Below are 23,611 nucleotides of genomic sequence, written 5' to 3' on the forward strand. Positions count from 1 at the left end.
ATAAAACAGCAGAAGGTGCTATCAGAGAATCACACGATGGCTTGCGTTGGAAGGGATTTTGAAGATCGAATTCCAACCCTCCTGCCGTGGGCAGGGGTGCCACCCACTCACTGTTTCTAAGGTCTATTTCATTGTGAAAGGATTGATTGTGGAAAGTAACTAACTTTTTAATGAATTTCTAGTTCCCTCTTCTGAGGCGGGAAGGAAAAAGAAAATGAACACAACAAAACAATGGGGAAAATACCTTTTTAACCCAAAACATAATTGTCATCTTTTAAAACTGCAGGCAATATGATATTTAGCAGCACCTGATAAGATTGTCTTGTTAGCCATGTTTCCACAGTGAATCTGCTTACCTGTAGGTGAGAACTCCAGCAACACTGATTAGTGTAAAGGATAGAGAACAACTTTTAGCTGTTGGTTCATCCAACCCAAAATTTAATATGCAGGCGTTTCCATTTTTTTACCTAATACTATGACTGCAGTTGGTCTTAAGTTTTTTACCCTCATGTGATAAATATCTTTGCCTATTCGGTGGATGTTCTTGAAAGAATTCCTGCATCGCATCCATGCAAAATCTGCAGCAAGAGGATTGATTGTAGACTAGCTCCTCCTAGCCACTAAAGGAAATAATTACAAATTCTAACTTTTCTTAAAAATAATAGTTCCTTAAAAGGAACCATTCTAAGAATATCTGTTTCTTTCGTACTTGAGAATGACAGAGGTTTTGGCCAGTGGTTTTCCTTAGTGATCACTAATTTTGTCTAGCATTTGAGAATCTCTATGTATATATTAAATGTTAACATTAAGGATATCAGAATCTGTTCCTTTTTTTCTGCAGGCAAAGATGGCTTCTGAAGCTCAAAATAAATATGAACGGGAATTAATGCTTCATGCTGCTGATGTTGAAGCATTACAGGCTATTAAAGAGCAAGTTGCCAAGAATACAGCAGTACGGCAGCAGCTTGAAGAAGCTGCTCAGAAAGCTGAGTCTGCATTGCTAGAGTGTAAAGCTTCCTGGGAAGAGAGAGAGAGAATGATGAAGGTATGATCATTTTTATGGTTCTAGTAGGTGTTTTTATCTACCAGTCTATATAGGTTTCAGTCATTGAACCATTTTGTTGTAGGATGAAGCTTCAACACTTGCATCCCGCTGCGAGGACTTGGAAAAACAAAATCGATTATTACATGAACAACTGGAAAGTCTGAGTGACAAGATGGTGACATCTATGAAAGAAGCCATGCCATCTGCATTGAATGTTTCTCTCAACGAGGAAGGGAAATCCCAGGAACAAATCTTAGAAATTCTTAGGTAAACTTAGCTCCCTCTGGTGGTGTTTATAAATTCAGTTGCCAAATTAAATCGTTCTTTCTTGCTTTATATTTCAAGCACAGTGTGTAAAATGTAAGTACCCTTTAACTTGGTAGAGATTGTCCTGCATCACTAATAAAGGAGACTTCTTTCTACTCCTAGAAAGAAACTGAGAGTCAATTTCGACAAGAAGCTAAAGCAGATTTTGGAAAAATATGATTGGCAAGCAAGTTTCATAGGGATTATTTTCTTGTTGTTTTTAGTTTATCTAAATCATTCTAGAATATTTTTTTCTAGTATTTTCTTCTTGATCTTTCTGAACTCAGTAATTTTTCAGATATAAGATGCTTCAACTTCAACTTAAAATGCTTTGTCTTGCATTTTCATTGACCTAATGCTTTGTTCATTTTCTTATTGCAGATTTATACGTCGAGAAAAGGAGATAGCAGAAACTAGATTTGAGGTGGCACAGGTGGAAAGTTTGCGTTATCGTCAGAGAGTGGAACACCTTGAAAGGGAACTCCAGGAACTACAAGACAGTCTCAATGCTGAGAGAGAGAAGGTGCAGGTATGGCTGGATATTATTGCTTATGATTTCAGTAAGTAGAGGGCTGTTCTCTGTGTTCTACTTTCTCTCATTTACTGCCTTTGCTAAGCTGGGATTAGTATATAGCCAAATGGACGGTCTTGTTCTGGGTCCTGTGAAGCAGTGTGGCAATCCCAAAAACACATAAATAGGGAAAATAAAGATCTTTTCTGAGTTTTTCCCCCATCTTTTTTGTTACTGATATTTACTTGTTTTGAACATGTGTGTGACACAAGGAATGCCACAATAGCTATGTAAGACAGATCCCAGTAAGTATGTAAGCATATGTAAGCCAAAGCAAAGCAAATGAGTAAGTACAATCTTTTTTAAAAGGTAACAGCAAAAACCATTGCACAGCATGAAGAATTAATGAAAAAAACAGAGACCATGAACGTACTGATAGAAACCAACAAGATGCTAAGAGAAGAGAAGGAGAGGCTAGAACAAGAGCTACAACAAATGCAAGCAAAGGTTAGTACTGTATTTCACTTGTTTCTGTGTATTCAAGTCAGACAGTTAATGTCTGGATATATCACTGCTAGTTATTTAAACTGGGATTATTCCTTTACATCATACACAACTGAGGAAATGTTCCATTGAGAATTTTATAAGACACTGCTTCTCCTAGAGTATTGGAAAGTCGAAAGTTCCGTTTGATTTAAATGGAAGAGAAAATCTGGCTAAAGTTGTAACAGCAATATCAACAGGTAAATGAAAAATGGCACAGAAATAGATACAAAGCAGTCCATAGCTTTACTAAGAATTTAAAAGGAACATACTTGCCTCTTCACATTTCTGCATACCAGTTGCTTCGACAGAATCCAGTGCAGCATTGCTTGACTTCTAATACATAATTGATAATCTGTTTACTACTGCAAGGTACAAAGTGAGAATCTTGAGATTGTGAAGGTGTGCTTATAATTTTTTTCCCTGTAGGCTTGTACCCTGCTTTTGCTCCTTGTTGCTTTCCCTGCACACAGTTGGCTACTGAAGGGCAGTGAGTGGGAAAAGAAGCTATATCATGACTTCTTGAGGGTGGTTTTGTGTTGGGTTTGTTTTTGTTTTTTTTGGATCTCTCTGTCCCTCTTACCACCATTATTCAAGGCTTACCATATTCCATTTTCTTCAGTCTTAAAAGATCCAGGTAGTTTAATCCCCAACTATTCTTTTTTTCAGGTACGCAAGCTTGAGGCAGACATTCTACCTCTGCAGGAGTCTAATGCTGAATTGAGTGAGAAAAGTGGAATGTTGCAGGCAGAGAAAAAGTTGTTGGAAGAAGATGTCAAACGCTGGAAAGCCCGGACACAGGTGGGAAATGCATCTCTTAAAAGCATCTCTTAAAACAAGGTGTTCTGGGGGAGGGCAGGGTGGGGAGAATAAATTATCAACCCTTGGGGGGGAAAAAAAAAGTTCTAAAAGCTCTTTTAAAACAAAAAATGTAAGCTATATTGCAAAAAGTGGTCAAAACCAAGGAAATGTATTTGCATGAGCAATGCTTTTTAATTCAGTTTTAAAATAGGCTATTCTAGTTCATTGGCAGTCCAAGTCAAAATACAAAACCAGCAACTCTAATTAAAAATGAATTTGTGTGTAACTGTGTAGTCATCTTCTGAAAATGCAAACTGTTTTGTCAACCTTTCAGCATTTGTTGAGTCAACAGAAGGACACTGATCTTGAAGAATATCGCAAGCTACTTTCAGAGAAGGAGGCAAACACCAAGCGTATACAACAAATGAGTGAAGAAACGGGCAGGCTTAAAGCAGAAATAGCCAGGTATGGTATTTAATCAATTAGTAAAAACTTCCATGCATAGCTTCATTTATAATGAAACACCAATTGGAAATTTACTTTCTTAACTATCCCAATGTAGCTGTTTTATATTCTTACTGTAGCTTGATAATACATAAATGAAACATGAATTGTTTTGAAGTTCTCTCTTAACTGAACGTGCTCTAAAGTGCATTATCTGTTTGTACTGTGAAGTCCTAAATAACACAGTTCACTACAGATGATACCCATGGTATTACATGAATGAGCAGTATTGAAATGTATTGTTTCAAATACCTTATTTGCATCTCCTTCCAATCTTTTGCTATTTAGAACAAATGCGTCCTTGACTACAAGCCAGAATCTTGTTCAGAACCTGAAGGAGGAAGTAACTAAAATAAGAACAGAGAAGGACACTTTGCAGAAAGAACTAGATGCTAAAGTGGCTGACATACAAGAAAAAGTGAAAACTATAACACAGGTCAAGAAAATTGGGCGAAGATATAAGACTCAGTATGAGGAGCTGAAAGCACAGCATGATAAGGTAGATAAACTTCTTGTTTGTTTGCAGAGAAATTCATCTAGAGTTAAGTATAATCTGGATAATGATTTTCACATTCACTTAGTATGACAACACTACAGGAACACTTATCTGTAAAGAGAGAAGCAGAAAATTACATAACTTATTCTGCTGTTAGCTCAAACGGCCACAAATCATAAGCTATATATCATTTAATTATTAGCAGCATTGTTAACAGAACATTGGAGTTCATTAAAATACTTGTGTTTTCATAGAATTGTAGAATGGTTTGGGTTAGAAAGGATCTTAAAGATCACCTGGTTCCAACCCCCTGCCGTGGGCAGGGATACCTTCCACCAGACCAGGTTGCTCAAAGCCTCATCCAGCCTGGTGTCAAACACTTCCTTCCAGGAATGGGGCATCCACAGCTTCTCTGGGCAGCCTGTGCCAGTGCCTTACCACCCTCTGAGTGAAGAATTTCCTCCTTATATCTAATGCAAATCTACCCTTGTTTAGTTTAAAGCCATTACTCCTTGTCCTTTCACTAAACTCCCTGAAAAAGTGTCCTTCCGCAGCTTTCCTGTAGGCCCCCTTTACATATTGGAAGTTCAGCTATAAGGTCTCCCTGGAGCCTTCTCTTCTCCAGGCTGAACAACCCCAACTCCCTCAGCCTGTCTTTGTAGGAGAGGTGCTCCAGCCCCTGGATCATCTCTGTGGCCTTCCCATTCTAATTTGTTCTAATACTTCCATGTCTTTCTTCTGCTGAGGGCCCCGGTGATGAACACAGTGCTACCTACAGGTGGGGTCTGACGAGAGCAGATCTCAACACCCTCCTGCCCATGCTGCTTTTGGTGCAGCCCAGCATGCAGTTGGCTTTCTGGGCTGAAAAGCATGTTGCTGGCTTGTGTCGAGTTTCTTGTCTACCAGTACCTCCAGGTCTTTCTCCTCAGGGCTGCTCTCAATCCATTCTCTGCCAAGCCTGTACGTGTGTTTAGGATTGCCCTGGAGCAGATACAAGACATTGTACTTGGCCTTGTAGAAGCTCATGAGGTTCACGCAGGCCCACGTCTCAAAGCTGCCATAGAATCATAGAACAGTTTGGGTTGGAAGGGACCTCAAAGATCATCTGGTTCGACCCCCGTGCCATAGGCAGGGACACCACCCACTAGATAAGTTGCTCAGGGCCTCATCTAACCTGGTCTTGAACACCTCCAGGGATGAGGCATCCACAACCTCTCTGGATAACCTGTTCCAGTGCCTCAGCAACCTCTGAGTGAAGGTCCAGGTCCCTCTGCGTGGCATCCCTTCCCTCCAGCATGTCAACCACACCACACAGCTTGGTGTCGCCAGCAGACTGGCTGAGGGTGTGCTCAATCTCACTGTCCTCATCACCAGCAAAAATGTTAAACAGCACTAGTCCCAGTGACCCCTGAGGAACACCTGTCATCACTGGTTTCCACCAGTTTCCACATTGAGCCATTAACCACAATTCTGAGTGTGACCATCCAGACAACTTCTTGCCTGCTGAGTGGTCCATCCTGTCCTATTTAGAGACAAGATATCATGGCGGGTATGGGGACAGTGTCAAATGCTTTGTACAAGTCCAGGCAAATGATGCCAGTTGCTTTTCCCCTGTCCAGCAATGCTGTAACTCCATCACAGAAGGCCACTAGGTTTGTCAGGCACAATCTGCCCTTAGTGAAGCCATATCGGCTGTCACCAATCACCTTATTTTCTGCATTGGCAGAGTTTCCAGGAGGATCTGCTCCATGAGCATGTTTTGCCCAGAACTTAATTCGTTTAAGTAAACGTGATTCATTTGCATGCAGAAGCAGCTTGTGGAAGCAATAACATTCTAATTGGATAGTACCTTGTAGCCTTATACCACTTGACATATTTCAGATGGTTGCCGAAGCAGCAACTCAGTCTTTAGTAGAACAACAAGAAGAACAAGTTTCTGCCCAGGAGGTACAAGAGCTGAAAGACTCTCTCGGCCAAGCTGAAGGGAAGACAAAGGCTTTGGAGAATCAGGTTGAAAGTTTACAAAAGGTAAGATCAGAGTGAGCAATTTCAAAGCACTGTATTCTACTAGAATCTTAAATAAGTAACTGCAGACTACGAGGCTGTCATTGTTTTTATGTGTACACATACATCTGTGTGCGCACAAATGTGAAATGACCAAGCTATGCCTCTACCTTGCCAGGAAAGATGAACCTTAAACCTGGTTCAAATCCTGTGTCTAGTGACTTATTATTTCTTGGACTAAGTAAGTGGGGGGAAAAAAATGCTCTTCTCTCAGCTTTTGCATTCAGAGAGGACTGGACTCCTTTTGTTGTTGTTGATTAAAAGTTTTTTATACGATGGCCAGCTAATAATAGGACTGTGGAGCGTGTTAGACTGTATGTGCTGGAGTAGCTCATTGTGGCCAATTTCTCTCTATAGAGTATAGCAGAAAAGGAAACTGAAGCTAGAAATCTTCAGGAGCAGATATCACAGTTGCAATCAGAACTTGCTCGTTTTCATCAAGATCTGCAAGAGAAGGCTACACAGGAAGAACAGCTTAGGCAGCAGATCACTGAGAAGGAAGAGAAAACTAGGAAAACCTTGCTTGCAGCCAAGCAGAAAATTGCACAGTTAGCTGGTATTGTATTTTTTTTTTTAATGTTCTTAAGGTGTCGTCTTCTGTTTGTTTGATTTTGTTTGTGTGTTTTTTTTTGTTTGTTTGTTTTTTAAATTTATTCCTGTGGAAAGTATTTAGACAGAATCCCTAAAATATGTTCTTGACCGGATGTTACAGAATCTTTCTAAAAATTAGAAATTTAAATTCCTTAAGGAGATGATACAAGTGAACAACTAGCTGTATGCTGGGGGAATTAAAATTTTGCCATAGTTTTGCCAGCCATTTTTTTTGGCAGTCTTGTTGATTAGACTGACTACTTTGGTAATTCTTCCCTCCTTTCCTGCCTTTCCATAATGTACAGGTTCAAAACATATCAATTCTATTTTTAATTGATGTTGAGAGGAACAGTGGTGCAAGAACTTGCTGAAAACATCTTGGCATTCTATAACTGCTCATTTTTTTTTATTTATTGGATGTATTTATTGTATATTTTGTTTTTATTTTTAGTTAATTGCAATTAAATAGAAAAATGGCACATAAAGTTTACTTTTAAGATCTCTTTCTAAAGCTTAACTTTTTTAGGATTTCAAAATACTTCAGTAACCTTTTAAAACCGACAGACATCCAGTATGCAGAGTAGACAGTTTTACAGTGACAAGACTGGATTCTTTCCTATTCAATTAGGTACAAAAGAACAGCTAACGAAAGAAAATGAAGAGTGGAAGCAAAAGAGCAGTTCATTAGAAGAGCAGAAGACTGAACTGGAAGTGCGGATGAGTGCACTCAAGTCACAGTATGAAGGTCGAATCTGCCGTCTTGAAAGAGAGCTTAGAGAGCAGCAAGAGCGACACCATGAACAGAGAGATGAGCCACCAGAATCTACAAATAAGGTACAAAATCCTTCTAGTAAGCTGTGTGAGAGGAAATAAACTGCTTTTATGTTCCATGACTGAACTACAAAAACAGCTCGTAGCACTAGCACCATTAATTTGTTTTTTTATATATACAGTAATTAATTTATTGGGAATATTTATGTGAACATGTTTTTTCTAAACATCCTAAATAACAGGTGGAAATTCTAATACCCAATGTTAGCAAGCATACAGTTGTATTGTTCACTGTGAATCAGCCAATAAACTGCACTGTTCTCTATTTTTCTATTTTCATACATCTGTTCAGCAGGTTTTGACAGTACTGAATGTCTCAATAGCTTCAAAAAATAACTGAAAAGATCTGAGAAATTACTGAATTGGTTGATATATTTGGTATTATTGGTTTGATTTATTTTGAAGAACTTGCAGTAATCATGAAATCTAACTAATGTTACCAATTTTTAGTGAAGAGATCTGTCAGCTGAAGTGTTTCACCAAGTCACTCGCTCTGTTTCACATTTACATAGCATACTTTTACATCTTACATTGTAGGTCCCAGAACAGCAGAGGCAGATCTCACTCAAGTCTACTCCAGCTTCAGGTGAAAGAGGAATGTGAGTTAAAAGGGTTTAGGGATTTTGCAGTTTCTCTATTTGGGGATTTTTGGGTTTGTCTTCATCTATTTGCTCTTCTTTTTAGTAAACTACTGATTTTCACAAATTTTCTTTAGCAACTTGGAAGATACCAGTTGAGACATGATGCTTCTCCTGTTTTCTTAGACACATTTAATCAATAAAGAAAAAAAATTAATCAATAAATTGATTTAATCAATCCTGTCAGGTGTTGAATTGGCATATTAATCACCAGGAACATGATTTTTGTGGAACATAAAATATTTTTTAAGTGTTTTCAGACTTCAAGAATCTTTAAGTAGTACAGATGATTATTACCTTTCCCTTATTGAGGGACGGAATCTTCCTTGTGCAAAGAGCTCAAGCTTGAGAAATGCACTAAATAGATGGCACCTAACAGATAAAATTGTCAAATGAAAAAGCAACCAAGCTCTAAATTGGAGATTATTACTGTATTACTAAGTTTAGAAAAACAGCTCCCTATTAATTTTTCATAACAGCATTCATTTAAACCAAGGCTGTGATGTTTAAAAATGCCATTTTATAATTTGGCTGATCTTTGTCTCAACCAAGACTTCACGTTGCTCTGTATTGAATGAGCCAGTTAGCTTTAGTAACTGATTATAAGAAAGACCCAGTGCAGCTTATGTTATGAGCTATGCACTGCACCTTTTGACCTGCTTATGATTTTGTAGTTGATGAACCTTTAAGAAATCTGTCAAGCCTTTAGGCTGGACAAAATGCTGCTAATGGTATAGTGGGTCACTTTTTTAAACTATTAGCAAATTTTGGAAGACATTATGTCTTCGCAGGTTTTTAAATTCAAAACCGTTAAAAAATGGCTATGGTTATGATAATATATTTAAACTTGGTATTTTAAAATCTGCTTTAAAATGTGTGCTACCATCATGAATCCTGTCTTTCAGTGCTAGCACTTCAGATCCACCAACAGCAAATATTAAGCCAACACCGGTTGTGTCAACTCCGAGTAAAGTGACTGCTGCAGCAATAGCTGGGAATAAGTCTACTCCAAGAGCTAGTATCCGTCCAATGGTTACTCCTGCTACAGTTACTAATCCTACGACTACTCCAACTGCCACAGTTATGCCTACAACACAGGTGGAGACTCAGGAAGGTGAGCATTTTAGGGTAGTACAGGGATCTACAGTAAACATAAATGCTACTTTTCCCTTGAAATCTCATTAGTTTAAAGATACTTGAAGGTACTTTCATTGTCCCTTCATCTCTTTTAAATATTGTGCTTTTTAAGGCAACAGAAGTGTTCATAAGTTCTCAATTCCTGAAGACAGCTACGAGAAGCAATGTTAACTGAATCTAGGAAACATTGAGTTTGACTGTTCAGGGCATCCTGAAGTGGAGAAAGTGAACTGTGCTAGATAATATGAAGTCAGTTGAATGTGCTACTGTTTGCCTTTCAGCTATGCAATCAGAAGGACCCGTGGAGCACGTTCCCGTCTTTGGAAGCACTAGTGGGTCTGTGCGTTCTACCAGCCCTAATGTTCAGACATCTCTCTCTCAGCCCATCTTGACTGTTCAGCAGCAGACTCAAGCGACTGCATTTGTGCAGCCCACTCAGCAAAGTCATCCTCAGATTGAGCCCGCTAATCAGGAGCCATCCCCTACCATTGTAGAAGTTGTACAGAGCTCTCAAATAGAGAGGCCCTCCACTTCTACAGCAGTGTTTGGCACAGGTTGGTTTCATTTTATAGGCCTAACTTTTTGAGTCATTGATTTTAAGTAGCTCTACTGTCAAAACAGGCCTAGCTTCAGAAAAAGAATTTGCTTGTGATTTTTTTCCCCTTAGTTTACTACAAATTTTACACATTTTTACAAGTAGGCTCCTTTCTTGAACATTCCAAAGCACTACCCCTGAAATTCTGATGTCACCATATTCCTTAAAGATAAAAATTCATGTCTTTATCTATTCAGAGTGGTGTTGGGGTTTAACACATTAAACCCTTCTGCTCCCGTTTCCACCATACTGTTGGAGCAAGGTTAATTTTAGGAGTCATTAGTAAACTACGTAAGCTGGAATATGAAATACAGAGAACACATACTGCTCAGTGTGGTGCATTGTTGTGTGTCTATTTGCTGCACACAGTGTAGAATTTGGTTTAGAATACTTACTTCACAAAACAGACTTTTGTAAACTGCTTTTTTTTTTGTTTTCCAGCTGATACGCTGTTAATTCTTAGGTGCCCTTGTCAGAAGCAAAAATGTTGGAATAAGTATTTTAACTATAATCCTGAGAATCTTATATTGGGGTTCAATTAGGGAGTGAATGTGGATCCAAAAACATAAGGCTTGTAACCAAAGAGGCTGATATTTTCATGATGTAGGAGACAGCAAAATGAAATTGATTCTGTTATCTTTCAGTGCAGAAATAGAGGTGGTCTGCCAGAGTAAAATACCAAACCTCTTGATTTTCTGCTTCCTGCATTTGTAGTTCTGCTTCTGAGAGTAACTGAGAGGTTCTTCTAAGTTTCAGCTACCCCTAGTTCTTCTCTGTCTAAACGTCCACGAGAGGAAGAGGAGGATAACACTGTGGAAAACTCAGAACAAATTTCAGAGGAGACAGTGGATGTACCTCTTCCAAAGAAAATGAGAAACATGCAGAGAGTTGGTGCTGAGGTTTGTAGGAACATAAAATGCTACTACTTAATCCGCCACTTCGGTTGATTTTAATGGGAAGAGAAAGTGTGTTACTTCAAAGCAAGTCAGTTAATTTTTGACATGACTTTTTCTTCTGACAGTAAAGAAAGCAAGTGTGTTTGGGTAACATAAAAGGCAGAGGTTGTTGCAGTTGCAACATTCACATCTTGGCTGTAGTGTGGATCGAGAGAGGGGGCTATATTCTAGCATTTAAGAGGAAGAATTTAGAGTATTTTTAAATGTGGTCTAGGAGGTCATTATCTACAGTCATTCTGCCAAGAAAACAAAGATTAGAAGTTTCATGGAAAAGCTTAGAGAAGATGCATGTGACATACTGCGTGAGAGAGTTGGGGTATCCTGGAAAAGCGGATTGAACTTGAGATACCTCACAGCAGACAACTCATGAAAAATGTTAAGCAAGACAAAGGCACTTCATTAACTGTGTAGGAAACGGATGTTGCATAACATAGAAGGGCAAGATTGTAAGAAGATAATCACTTAATTTGCTTGGAGGGTGGAGATGGAGCGGGAGACTAAGGCTTCTTTCCTGGTTCTGAAAAATTTTAGAGATGTAGAAGAGAATAGGTCCAGTGGACTGGAATGGGAAAACTGTATTTCTTCAGGTGCTAGATAAAAACAGAGCTAAAGGAGAATAATAAACGTTACCGGTTTTCTTTGTGGGAAAAGATAAGCTTTATATAAAATAATTATAATGATCTCTACTATGTTAAAGAATCAAACTTTAGGACTAATGATGTGTTTTAAATGAGAAAAATATATGGTCTTTCAGGAGGAAGTGACAGCAGAAGAGAGCACCGATGGTGAGGTAGAAGCTCAAACATACAATCAAGACTCACAAGACTCAATTGGAGAAGTAAGCATATTTGAAAAAAAGAAAATCATAATTTCAGCAAAAATAAGCTTTTTTTTCAAACAACGTCTTTGAAAGAAATTTCAAATCGGGTCTCGCAGATTTTCAATAGAAAGCAGTTAAAATCATTTTAAGTTTAAATTTCCTATGTTCAAGGCTAGATACTGAATTTTTATTGGACTCAGCATATAGCTACATAAGTAACTGTGGGAATGTTAACGGAGCTTTGCAATTTTGAATGTAATTTAATGTGGTTTAGAAATCAGAGTATCCTTTTTACTAATTCTGTGATGTGAAACTGAGATGTAGAGATTAAATGTGTCATAGTCTTAAAACAGAATTCGAATTTTCGTTTCTTCATTTACTCCTTTGCTTTCTGACTTTAATTTTAGAGAAAGATTTCACAAATCCTTGAGCAAGATTAGTGTTAGATGAGTCATGGTGGGCTAAACAACAAACAAAGATACTAAAATAAAAGCCACTTAAAATGCACATTGTAGCAGAGTTAAGGAAGCCAAATACAAGTGAAAAATGTGTATTTAATCTTTCTCTTAAGGAACATGTACAAATCATGGTAATTTTGTAATTTAGCAAAGTCTCCTGTAGAGTTGTAGAATGTATTTCATTTAAGTAGAGTGGATATTGAGTCTTTAGTAAGGCATTTTCCCTCAATAACCTTTATATATTTAGATGTTTATCCCCCCACTAAATCCTGTCTGTGTGACGTCTGTTCCACAGGTATCTTTAAACTTTCTTTAAAAGTTCTAGTACTCAATGTGATAATTTTAAATTCTGCTGTTTTACAGCAGAATTTAAAACATTACAGCGACACGTTGTTTGGAAAGTAACAAAAACTAGTTACCTTACCTGAACCAGAAGTCCTGAATGCTACAAAAAGTATGTTAGGAGAGTCCTAATTTCTTTCCCATTTTTTGAGGCTTTTTCTTCTTGATGCCTTTTTTTTTTTTTTTTTTTTTTTTTTTACTTAGCATTTCTGGTCGTATTTGTCAGATTCAGTTCAACTGTTTTGAACATACATTTGTGCTGAATGAAAGGAGAAAATTTTAAAACTCTGGCTATCATGTGAATTGCTTTACTGTTCCTCCAGACTAAAAGAACTCTAAAACAGCAGCTCAGAGTTGATGCTCAGAAGAGGAATGGTTATTCCTTGATCCTGGGGAGACTTTTAGTTGTCTGTATTTGATTGTCATATGCTACATTTTGTTTTCCTTTTATTACTTACTTTTATATTTTACAGGGTGTTACACAGGGAGAGTACACTCCAATGGAGGATAGCGAAGAAACTTCTCAGTCTATACCAATAGATCTTGGACCTCTTCAGTCAGATCAACAAAATACTTCTTCATCTCAGGATGGTCAGTCCAAGAGAGATGATGTCATTGTGATTGATAGTGACGATGAAGAAGATGATGATGAAGAAAATGAAGGCGAGCAGGAAGTATGTATACCATAGATTTACTTTATTTAACAGTTACTGTACTTACATTTGATTAAAGATAAAATTGTGAAGCTTATCTTGCACAATCAGTGTAATTAGGAGCATCCTTTTAGCTGTATAGGTATTGTATAGGCTACTTCTGTAGCCTGGACTTAGTGTCTTAAAGACACTTGCTAATTCCACTTGATTTTTTGAAGTTATAAAATTCCACAATGCCTCTGAGTTCCAAAAGGAGATTTCACACACACCCCCAGCCAAGCCAGCCTCATGCCCTCTTTCCTTCACTTCAGACACATGGGAATTGCCTGCTCCTGCATTCTTTACAGGTGGCTAGCATTTGTGGACCTCAGCGGATCTCACTAACTAGTTCTTGAGCAATCTACAGTCTGCTCTCCCCAAATCCAGGGTAGTAGTTTTGCTGATAGTTTTTCTTGTATCACCAAAGGATTTTAAATTCAACCATTTCATGATTGCTGTGGCTAAGACAGCCACCAATCATCACTTCACCCACAAGATCATCTCTATTCACAAACAACAGAGTGAGGTAGGCAGCTTTCATAGTTGGCTCCTTTAGTCCCTCTGTCAAATTTATCTTCAGTATGCTTTAGGAGTTTCCTGGCCCTGTTGATGTCTATGATAATCCCAGTTAATATCTGGGAAGTTGAAATAAATCAGTTGCCCTTGTCCTTACAAGTTAAAGATTTTCCTTAATACTTTTTATTGATGTTGTCATCATGACTGGGTCATCTATAGCAGACTCCCATAATCTGCTATATTAGCTTTCCTCATAATCCTGATTAGTGGATCTCAACCATGTCATCCCCAACTACAAATGCTGTACAGTCCAACCCATTCCATAGAGTGCTGCTCCTCCACCTCATCTGCCCTGTCTGTCTCTCCTGAAGTGTCTGTAACTGTCCATCACAGTATACCAGCCACAGGACTCTTCACACCACATCTTTTTTCCCCTCCAAGTTGAGTCTGTTTTGCTTGTGACAGTAATCAGTAAGTGAACTTCTTGTCTTTGTCTTGCTTCTTGAGCTTTTCTATCTTATTTTGTGCCTCTCTCCTGCTGAAGAGAGGGAGTGAGAGAGCCGCTGGGTGGGTATATGGTAGCCAGCCAAGGTCAACCTACAACAGCAGTTGAAAAATACGTATATCCACTCTACGAGCAATAAACACTGAATGTCTTCAGAAAGAGTTCCACAAACAAAGGGGGTCTCTGTACCATGAAGCGAAGCTTACCACTTGACTATGCGAAGTGTTCCTGCCGCTCTTTCAGCGTTTCCCAAAGGTATTTTTATGATACTATTGCAGGATTATGAAGATGAGGAAGAGGAAGATGAGGATGATGATGAAGACACAGGGATGGGGGATGAAGGTGATGACAGTAATGAAGGAACTGGTAGTGCTGATGGGAATGATGGGTACGAAGCAGATGATGCTGAGGTGAGACTTGTACCTTTTTATAGTCTGCTAAATTACTTGGAAGAAATTGGTGGTGTAATGCATTTGAATACTTGAAAGTCATTTATCCCAGAAAATTGAGGTTGCTAGGAGATGTAGTAATTTCTGTTATAACTGATCTTTTCACAAGAAAAATCAACTTTGAATGTGTAAGACTGAATGAAAATGGAAAGTGTAAGAGCCAGCGTCAAAAAATGTGGATGCCACGTTAGTGAGGCACTTTCTTCAAAAAGCTGGATATTTCATTGTCTGTTATTAAATGATGATGACCATGTTGTTCACATTTGTGCATGCACATATACTCAAAATTTTTGAAATTTCATACAGTTGCATACATGTACATAACTTCATAGGTATTTACAGGAATATTTTAAGATTTCATATGACTTTTTTTTTTTTTTTTTTTTTTTTACTCTCTCAATGCTTTTATTTTTATTTTATTTTTTTTTTTACAGCCGAGGGTGTTTGGTGCTAAATCACACGCTGTTTGTTGGTTTTAGGGTGCTGATGGTACAGATCCTGGAACAGAAACTGAGGAGAGCCTGGGAGGAGGTGAAAGCAACCAGAGGGCAGCAGATTCTCAAAATAGTGGTATGGTTGATTCATGTTTATTCAAAGTCTGTTTGTAAAGGGGAAAACCTAGAAGTCACATTGCATGTGTTAAAAATTGCTCTTAAGGATGTACGGCAAAGTGCTAATGATCATTTTAACCTGAAATGTAGATTCTGTTGAAATGTTCTCTTCTAGATACATACTACATTCCTTTGATAACCCTGCAGCCTCTGGTTGCTGTGGAAACTGCTGTGGATGGCTCAGTAGATTAATCCCCTCAATTGAATCAGTGTTTGAATAATCAGTAGCTTGTTTTGGTACTAGTGTTGGCTTAGCTGGCACAAGTTCCCTTTCAAAGGATTTGAGGTAACAGTATTGTGCTGTCCCCACTTCTGCAAGAGTAAAAATGTCCTTTTTAATGTGGTAGCAGAATTTGAAGATCTACCTTAATTTTTTTCTGAATTGATAATATTAGGATGGCATACATTTACTGCTCCATATCTCCATATGTTTTAGGTGAGGGGAGTACAAGTGCTGCTGAGTCCACTTTTCCTCATGAAAGTTCAAGAGAACAGCAACCATCATCTGCCTCAGAGAGACAGGCCCCTCGACCCCCACAGTCACCACGCAGACCACCACATCCATTACCTCCACGATTAACTATTCATGCTCCTCCTCAAGAACTGGGTCCCCCAGTACAGGTATAAAATAGCCCTAGCAGTTCAGAAGAAGTGTATGATTTCTTCTAAATCAAGTCTAAGTACTCTGCATATTGTAAAAATAGATCACATCTATTTAGCATCCTGAAAATGGAAGCTGATCAAAATGACTTAACATGTCTCATTCTACAGATTATCGCTGGAGAATTTGAAAGCAGTAAAGCACTCATATCTTGAAATGATTATACCAATGTTACTTATTATTGCGGGCTGATACTTCCACTATTTTAAAAAAAAAAAAAAAAAAAAGTTCTTAAACATGTAACTCAGACTAGTAGGGATTTTTACTAGTCTCTGTCCCAATGCAAACTGGGCAAAGGAAAGTTGCTACTCATTTTCTAAGCTAAACCTTTCAACAAAAGTGTCTGACTGATAATTATGCTTTGACATAGACTTATAGATTTTGTAAATGAAAATGTCACAACCTGAATTTTACAAGAAATAAAATAATAATCTAACTATGGAACTGTACTTTTACCATTAACTTGTTGTGTGGTTCAGAGCCACGAAATTTCTGTGCTGAAATTTTTTGTCCTCAGTAGAAAATAAAATAGAATCGTAATGTTACTTACCCAGGATTTAAACCTACATGCTTCTCTTTCATGGTTAGGCCAGGCAGCAGATGTGAGCTATTGGGTATCTGCTGCCACGATCTATTCTTTAAAAAGGTATGATGGTGTACTGAGCAGTGTTCTATACTGAAATGTAATTGTTATGCTCTTACTCATATAACCACTGTACTTGGCTATGATTGAACAACTCTGTGCTATTAGAATTCCAGGGAGGCATTCACACATTTTTTTTTCTCTTTACTATAAAGAGAATCCAGATGACTCGAAGACAGTCAGTGGGACGTGGACTTCAGCTAACTCCTGGTATAGGTGGGATGGTAAGTGTATGAAAGTCTACTGCTACTAACTTGAGGGAATTCATAACTCTTAGACATCTTTAGGGAAAAAAAATGTAGCTGCTGGGGTCAGGAGTGAGATGAATTCTTGCAAGTAATATCTCAGTGCTGTTAGTTTATATATTAATTATGGAATGCAAATACTAGAAAAGTTTGGTTGAGAAAAAAGATGTTGAACTGATTTCGTCCAAGTCAGATTTAATTACTTGTTTTTAGAATGAGTCTTAAGTGGATATATTATTTGAAAAGTGTTTTCAGCCTCATACTAAAGGATCAATGCTAATTCATATATGATTTCTGACGGTCTCTTTCAACTAATTCTGACCCTTTGTCTAATTTCAACCATGTTTGACAGAACAAGTGCAAGTTCTTTGAGAGTGGGGAGAGATTGACTTTGATGAAAAAGTATACTTTCTGTGTTCAAAGGCATCAGCTCAGTATATTTTTATTCTGCTTGCATTGCATGTACCTGGCATTCAGTTGCTGCTTGGAACTGGCCTAACCACCTGTTTTTCTTGCCTAGACAATAAATGAGCATATGGAAGGGAGCTTGGGTATTTTGGAAAGGTTTGAAAGATGTGGACAAGGAGATGAAGAGGATGCTTCATGGATTGGGAACGGATGAGGGAAGAGGGAGTGGAAGTGTCTGGCTTTGTAGGTAGTGTAGGAACAAAAGATACAAATTGATTCACATTGTGAAAAATGCCATAATCCAGGTATATTAACTAAGGCAGATAATTCCTATGTATTTATGAATGAGTCACCTCAGGATTCCTTTGTAGTCGACACTTTGGTAGGGTTTTCTCTTGAAGCAGATGTCTACAAATCCTTTAAATGTTGGGTGTCATGGATAAGTGTTCTTTTTTTGTGTGTGTGTGTGTCACTTGTAAGGGCAACCTATATATGTGGCCCAGATTTAGATGTCTGAGGTGACATAAAATTTGTGTTACAGTTAAATCTGTCATTGTTTTCCTAACAATGTGGAAAAAGCAAACAACCCCTTAACTTGGCTTGGTAGGAACTGGAAATACATTGTAGGCTCTCATATCAGTCTTTTTTTTTCCAGCAGCAGCATTTCTTTGATGATGAGGACAGAACAGTTCCAAGCACACCAACTCTAGTAGTTCCACATCGTACAGATGGGTTTGCTGAAGCAATTCAGTAAGTAGATGTAAAAAACAAGTAGAATTCTGACATCTATTTTTTCGTTTTGTCATTTGAATGAAAATAAATTCAAGCAAAATGAATTTCTAATGGGAGTAACATGCTATGATGTATACAATATGACTAATCTCTATTAAGTAAACATTGAAGTATGTATTATGAAACTTAACAGCAAATTAGGAGGCAGGTCACCTCCAATATTTGTTTCCTTCAGCCCCCATACTAATATTCTAATAGTTAGTAACACATGGATAATTTTGTGTTACGTGTGCTACTGACCAGTAACAGTAGCACAAGTTCACCTCCATTTTTGAATTTGGGATGGTTCTGCACATGTCTACGAATCCACTTAAAATTGTGAGGATTTATCACGTGAATAAGGAAATAATATTCTGTTCAGGACTCTTTTACTACTTTTTATTGCTTTTGGATGCAGTCCAAATAAGTTTGAGAAACTAGTCGCTATTGAATTAGTAGTAGTTTAGCTTTCTTTTGATTATTACTATTAATTCATTTAGTTTCGCACGTAAGTTGTTCTCTTGTTTTGTTTAGTAATTTTTTTTTCCCTGATCTTTGGAAATTGCAGAATTCTTTTAAATTAAAATTTTTATTTTCATAGTTCCCCTCAGGTAGCTGGAGTTCCTCGTTTCAGATTTGGACCCCCTGAAGATATGCCACAAACTAGTTCAAGTCACTCTGACCTTGGTCAGCTTGCATCACAAGGAGGTAAATCATTTTTATACTTCCTCCTCTGTGTTTTTTTGAGTTTATTAAAAAAAAAAAAAAGTTCAGCCATTAAAATGCAGTTCTCCTTTGGGTACATGTGGAATGTGGAAACCTCTGACTTCTAAATAATTGTCAGCAGAAAGATTAATAGTAAAATGAAAAGGTGTTTTCCTTCAAGATGCTAGACTTCTTTTTTTAAACGATAATAAAAATAGAATACTTCTGTGGCTAAGAGACAGGCTTGTGAACTGAAGAAACATAGCTGCAGTTTTATACAGGACAAATTGCCTGCTGGTCACCAGACACTTATTTTAAGGAGAACTGAAATATTTCAGGTCTGGCTTTTTACTGTAGTTTTCCTGTTGATATAAGCTTTTTTCTCTCAATAAAATCACATAATCAGAATATCCTGAGTTGGAGGGGACCCACAAGGGTAATTGAGTCTAATACCTGGTTCCACACAGGAACACCCAAAAAACAGACCCTGTGTCTGAGAGCATTGTCCAAATGCTTCTTGAACTCCAGCAGCTCGGTGCCATGACTACTGGAACTGGGGAGTCTCTCCCATTGTCCAGCCACCTCTGGGTGCAGAACCTTTCCCTAACACCCAGCCTGACCCTCCCCTGTCCTGGCTCCATGCCATTCCCCCGGGTCCTGTTTCTGTCTCCAGAGAGCAAAGCTCAGCGTCTGCCCTTGTGCTCCCCTCGTGAGGGAGCTGCAGGCTGCCATGAGGCCTCCCCTCAGCCTGCTCTGCATTGGTCTGTAAAAAACAAATGATCTCATTGCTCCTCAGACATCTTGCCCTCTAGACCGTTCACCATCTTTGCAGCCCTCCTGTGGATGCTCTTTAATGGTTTTATGTCATTCTAATGTTGTGGTGCCCAGAGCTGCACCCAGTGCTCAAACTGAGGCTGTACCAGTGCAGGGTAGAGGGGTTGATTCCTTCCCTTGACCAGCTGGCAGTGCCATGCCTGAGGCACCCTAGCATGCAACTGGACCTTTTGACTGCCAGGGCACACTTGACATGTATTCAACTTGGTGTCAACCAGAACACCACGTTCCTTTTCTGCAGGGCTGCTCTCCAGCTTCTTGTCCTACAGTCTGTATCTACCCAGGGTTGCCTCAGCCTCAGTGCAGAAGCCAACACTTGTTCTTGTTAAATGTCATATGGTTGGTGATTGCCCAGTCTTCTAATTCATCAAGATCTTTTTGCAAGATCTCTTGACCCTTAGCAGTTCCTCCAAATTTAGTATCATCAGTAAAGTTAATTTGGATGCAGGACTTGAATGCATACTGACCGTTTTTTTTAAACCATTAGAGAACTGGCACTAAAATAGAGCCCTGCAGAACCCCACTAGTGACTGTCTGCCAGCCTGATGCAACTCCACTTACTATAACTCTTTGAGCCTGACCTATCAGTCAATTGTTTGCCCATCGTATTATGTATTTGTCTAGCTGTTTCCTGGATATTTTGTCCAGAAGGATATAAATAATAGGGGAAATCTGCAAATGCAAAGAAATCTTTGAGATATATTCTTACTTGTTAGGAGATGGCCAGGCAATCTGTATTGTCTTTACTATTGTCCTGACTCAGTTTCTTTCCCCTGCATCCATGTCAGCATGGAACAGTCTGCTATTCTTTGAAGAAAGCTGACAGCAGAACAGTGGTGTAAGGAAAAAGACTAAATCAAAATTAGTATTTTCATCAAGCTTATACCTTTCAAGAAATTGTAATTAGCTATGACAGTAAGTCAAAACCATTTGTAATAACAAAAATCTCCATTCTTAACAACCTATCACTGGATTCTGTCAGGTGTACAGAGAGAAGAAAGCAGTTAATTTGTACTTTATCTGGCTATATAAGTTGTCACTACAACTTTGTGTGTTGCAGGTTTAGGAATGTATGAAACCCCACTCTTCCTTGCTCACGAGGAAGAATCAGGTGGTCGTAGCGTTCCAACAACACCTTTACAAGTAGCAGCACCAGGTAAGTGGCAGGAAATTGGCAAGCTGAAGTAAAGGTTAGAAATTTCAGTTTTCCAGAAATTAATTATCACAGAATCATAGAATGGCTTGGGTTGGAAGGGACCCTAAAGATCATCTTGTTCCAACCCCCGACACAGGGTTGGATCAGGCTGCTCAGGATCTCGTCCAGCCTGGCCTTGAACACCTCCAGCAATGGAGCATCCATAACCTCTCTGTGCAACCAGTTCCAGTACTTCAGCACCGTCTGAGTGAAGGATTTCCTCCTAACACCTCATTTAAATCTGCCTTTTTAGTTTAAAACCATTCCCACTTGTCCAATCATCTGACTAACCAAAAGTTTCCCTGCATCTTTCTTATAAAACCCATTTAAGTATTGAAAAGCTGCAGTAAGGTCACCTGGAGTTTTCTCTTTTCCAGGCTGAAAAGCCCCGGTTCTTTTAGCCTTTCTTGCTAGGAAAGGTGCTCCAGCCTCTGATCATTTTTGTGGGAATTATAATTAATTATATACTGTCAGGAGCATTCCAGTAGCTCTTTTCTTTATGGGCCTAAGATTTCCTAAAGCAAATCTATGGAAGTCCAAGCGAACTCTTTATTGAACTACCTTTCCTGTACAGTTACAGTTTTTACTGAAAGTACCTCAGCTGATGCTTCAGAGCATGCTTCTCAGTCTGTTCCAATGGTTACAACATCTACTGGCAATCTGTCCACCACTACAGAGGCTGGAGCTGGTGATGATGGAGATGAAGTTTTTGCAGAGGCAGAATCTGAAGGGTAAGCTGTACCTTCATTGTTTGACTTGAATTCATAGTAGTTTTAATTTTAATTTTAAGTATGCCTGTGATCCATTGAGTTTCCATTTAACCTGTTCTGGTACAAAGGTCAGTCCACCAGGCTTTAGTAATTTTGCTAAGTGTTGTGACCTTTTCATGTGAAAACAAAGCTTTTCTTCTGCTAACATAGCTAATACTTGTCACTTTAAAGGTATTTTCCCCATTTGCTGAGAATGCAGAGGGTTCCATTGTAGTCAAATATAGATCGTAAAGGCCCCTGTTTGAATGAATAAAGGCTAAAGCATTGCTGGTTGTCAGTAGATAAAATCACTCCTAAAAAGGAGTTCAGAAGTCGTTCAGTTAAGCCAGCGCACAAGGGAGAGGAATTAATGTTTTTTTAAAATGGGGTAGACAAATGTCTTTGTCTCCTACTTTGCCATTGCATTTTTTATATTTATAATAATTACTGTATTATGTGTTATGATCAAATATATTAGAAATCTAAAAGGGCAGAGGCTATATTTTATGATATATTTTAATTTTATTTGTTACATAATTATAAAAGATGTGTGCTTCACAATTTACCCAAACTTGCATGTATTGATTATAGGAGATCGGGTCATAAGTAAATGAAATGTTACTGCTGCAGGTTGAATATGCCATGTAGTTCTCTTGATGCAGCACCAACCTGCATCACTATCGTCTGTCTGCGTGTTTGAGTAGCAAGGGCTGAGGATGGATTTTCTGATGTTAAGATCACATTGTTTCCTACAAAACATAGACATGTTAGACACAAATCCACGTATGAATTAAATGGTGCACAGAATAGTGCTTGTAGTTCAGAAAAAACATTTCCCGCATCTTAGGAGTTTCAGTTGTCTTCTAACATTTTATTTATATATGTTTACACTTTTATTATGTAAGTTTATCGTTCTATTTATTTATTTATCTTATTTTATTTATTTCTTATGTAAAATTATTATTATGTAAAATATATTTATTATTTATATGTTCTTTATTATTTAATATATTTATTATTTATGATTATTAAATGTATACCAAAAAGCAAGCTGTATTGAAACTAAATGGAATGTTTAATTATCTTTTTCTCTTCCATCCTCATATTGCTTTTCTTTTGTCTTCAAAAGACAGAGTTCAAAAAATTTAGATATTGCACCACTGGGTAGATGTCACTCAGCTTTATCCTTCCCCTGTCTAAATGTGCATACAACTATCATGTTCTGATTTTAGTCATTGTTATTAAATAGCTTATATAACTTTCTCTGAGAGGTGATTAATGTTAGATGTGCATGTGGAGTTGGCCTACATAACAAGGGGATTATATCACTATTTTTCTAAAAGCCAGTTAAACTTGTTATAATTAAGGGGGGCGGGGAAAGCTGAAGAAAACATGAAAATTTCTGTGGAAGGATGTTTGGAAAGGAATCTGTCTGCTCTAAAATAATGCTTTCTTTCCCTGAGTTTTTTTGTCAGTATGAATACAATTCTCTCTCTTTTCCCCATCCTAATCCCCCACCCCCTTCTAGAATTACTTCAGAAGCTGGCCTAGAAATTGATAGCCAGCAAGAAGAAGAATCTGTTCAAGCATCTGATGAGTCAGATCTTCCTTCTACTAGTCAAGATCCTCCCTCTAGTTCATCTGCAGGTACTGGTTAATTGCTGTAAACAACTATTTCAACTATATCATTAAATGTAGGAACTTCTTTGGACTAGCATTGTGTGCTGCTGCGCGTATACAACACAAGCTATCAACTCAGAATAGAAGAACGTGTTTAGATGCCTTTAGTCTTGATGGCAAATCATTTTTACTTGGACTACAGTAATCCATAGTAAGAATAATGCTTCAAGGAGCAAGACTTACTGCTGATACATGAACGATGCATGAATCTCATCAATCTATCAACTGTTACATTTGATGTCAGATTTAAAATAGTTTTCAATTAAATTATCACAGAATATAAGTAAATGACTGTTCAGTTACTCATTT

At 38.1% G+C, this 23,611-nt stretch overlaps 1 protein-coding gene across 5 annotated transcripts in view; it reads left to right on the forward strand.

Moving 5' to 3' along the window:
* TPR (translocated promoter region, nuclear basket protein) overlaps window positions 1-23,611 on the forward strand; it is a 44,943-nt gene that overhangs the window by 18,271 nt on the left and 3,061 nt on the right. For 2 of the 5 annotated variants that reach the window (XM_084526993.1, XM_084526991.1), the window contains exons 25-49: window positions 842-1,045; window positions 1,128-1,312; window positions 1,733-1,880; window positions 2,232-2,369; window positions 3,075-3,206; window positions 3,541-3,671; window positions 3,999-4,209; window positions 6,088-6,234; window positions 6,628-6,826; window positions 7,490-7,695; window positions 8,230-8,291; window positions 9,236-9,444; window positions 9,749-10,021; window positions 10,813-10,961; window positions 11,773-11,856; window positions 13,112-13,312; window positions 14,630-14,761; window positions 15,280-15,370; window positions 15,848-16,032; window positions 16,871-16,939; window positions 18,024-18,118; window positions 18,741-18,847; window positions 20,739-20,834; window positions 21,448-21,604; window positions 23,151-23,269. In XM_084526993.1, coding sequence (XP_084383119.1) covers window positions 842-1,045; window positions 1,128-1,312; window positions 1,733-1,880; window positions 2,232-2,369; window positions 3,075-3,206; window positions 3,541-3,671; window positions 3,999-4,209; window positions 6,088-6,234; window positions 6,628-6,826; window positions 7,490-7,695; window positions 8,230-8,291; window positions 9,236-9,444; window positions 9,749-10,021; window positions 10,813-10,961; window positions 11,773-11,856; window positions 13,112-13,312; window positions 14,630-14,761; window positions 15,280-15,370; window positions 15,848-16,032; window positions 16,871-16,939; window positions 18,024-18,118; window positions 18,741-18,847; window positions 20,739-20,834; window positions 21,448-21,604; window positions 23,151-23,269 — 3,730 coding nt within the window. Of the gene's footprint in view, window positions 1-841; window positions 1,046-1,127; window positions 1,313-1,732; window positions 1,881-2,231; window positions 2,370-3,074; window positions 3,207-3,540; window positions 3,672-3,998; window positions 4,210-6,087; window positions 6,235-6,627; window positions 6,827-7,489; window positions 7,696-8,229; window positions 8,292-9,235; window positions 9,445-9,748; window positions 10,022-10,812; window positions 10,962-11,772; window positions 11,857-13,111; window positions 13,313-14,629; window positions 14,762-15,279; window positions 15,371-15,847; window positions 16,033-16,870; window positions 16,940-18,008; window positions 18,119-18,740; window positions 18,848-20,738; window positions 20,835-21,447; window positions 21,605-23,150; window positions 23,270-23,611 lie in introns of all 5 variants that reach the window. The other 3 variants (XM_084526989.1, XM_084526992.1, XM_084526990.1) reach the window with 3 other exon arrangements.

This window comes from Aythya ferina (genome assembly GCF_964211825.1).
Source record: "Aythya ferina genome assembly, chromosome: 8".
In the NCBI taxonomy this organism is placed as follows: Eukaryota; Metazoa; Chordata; class Aves; order Anseriformes; family Anatidae; genus Aythya; species Aythya ferina.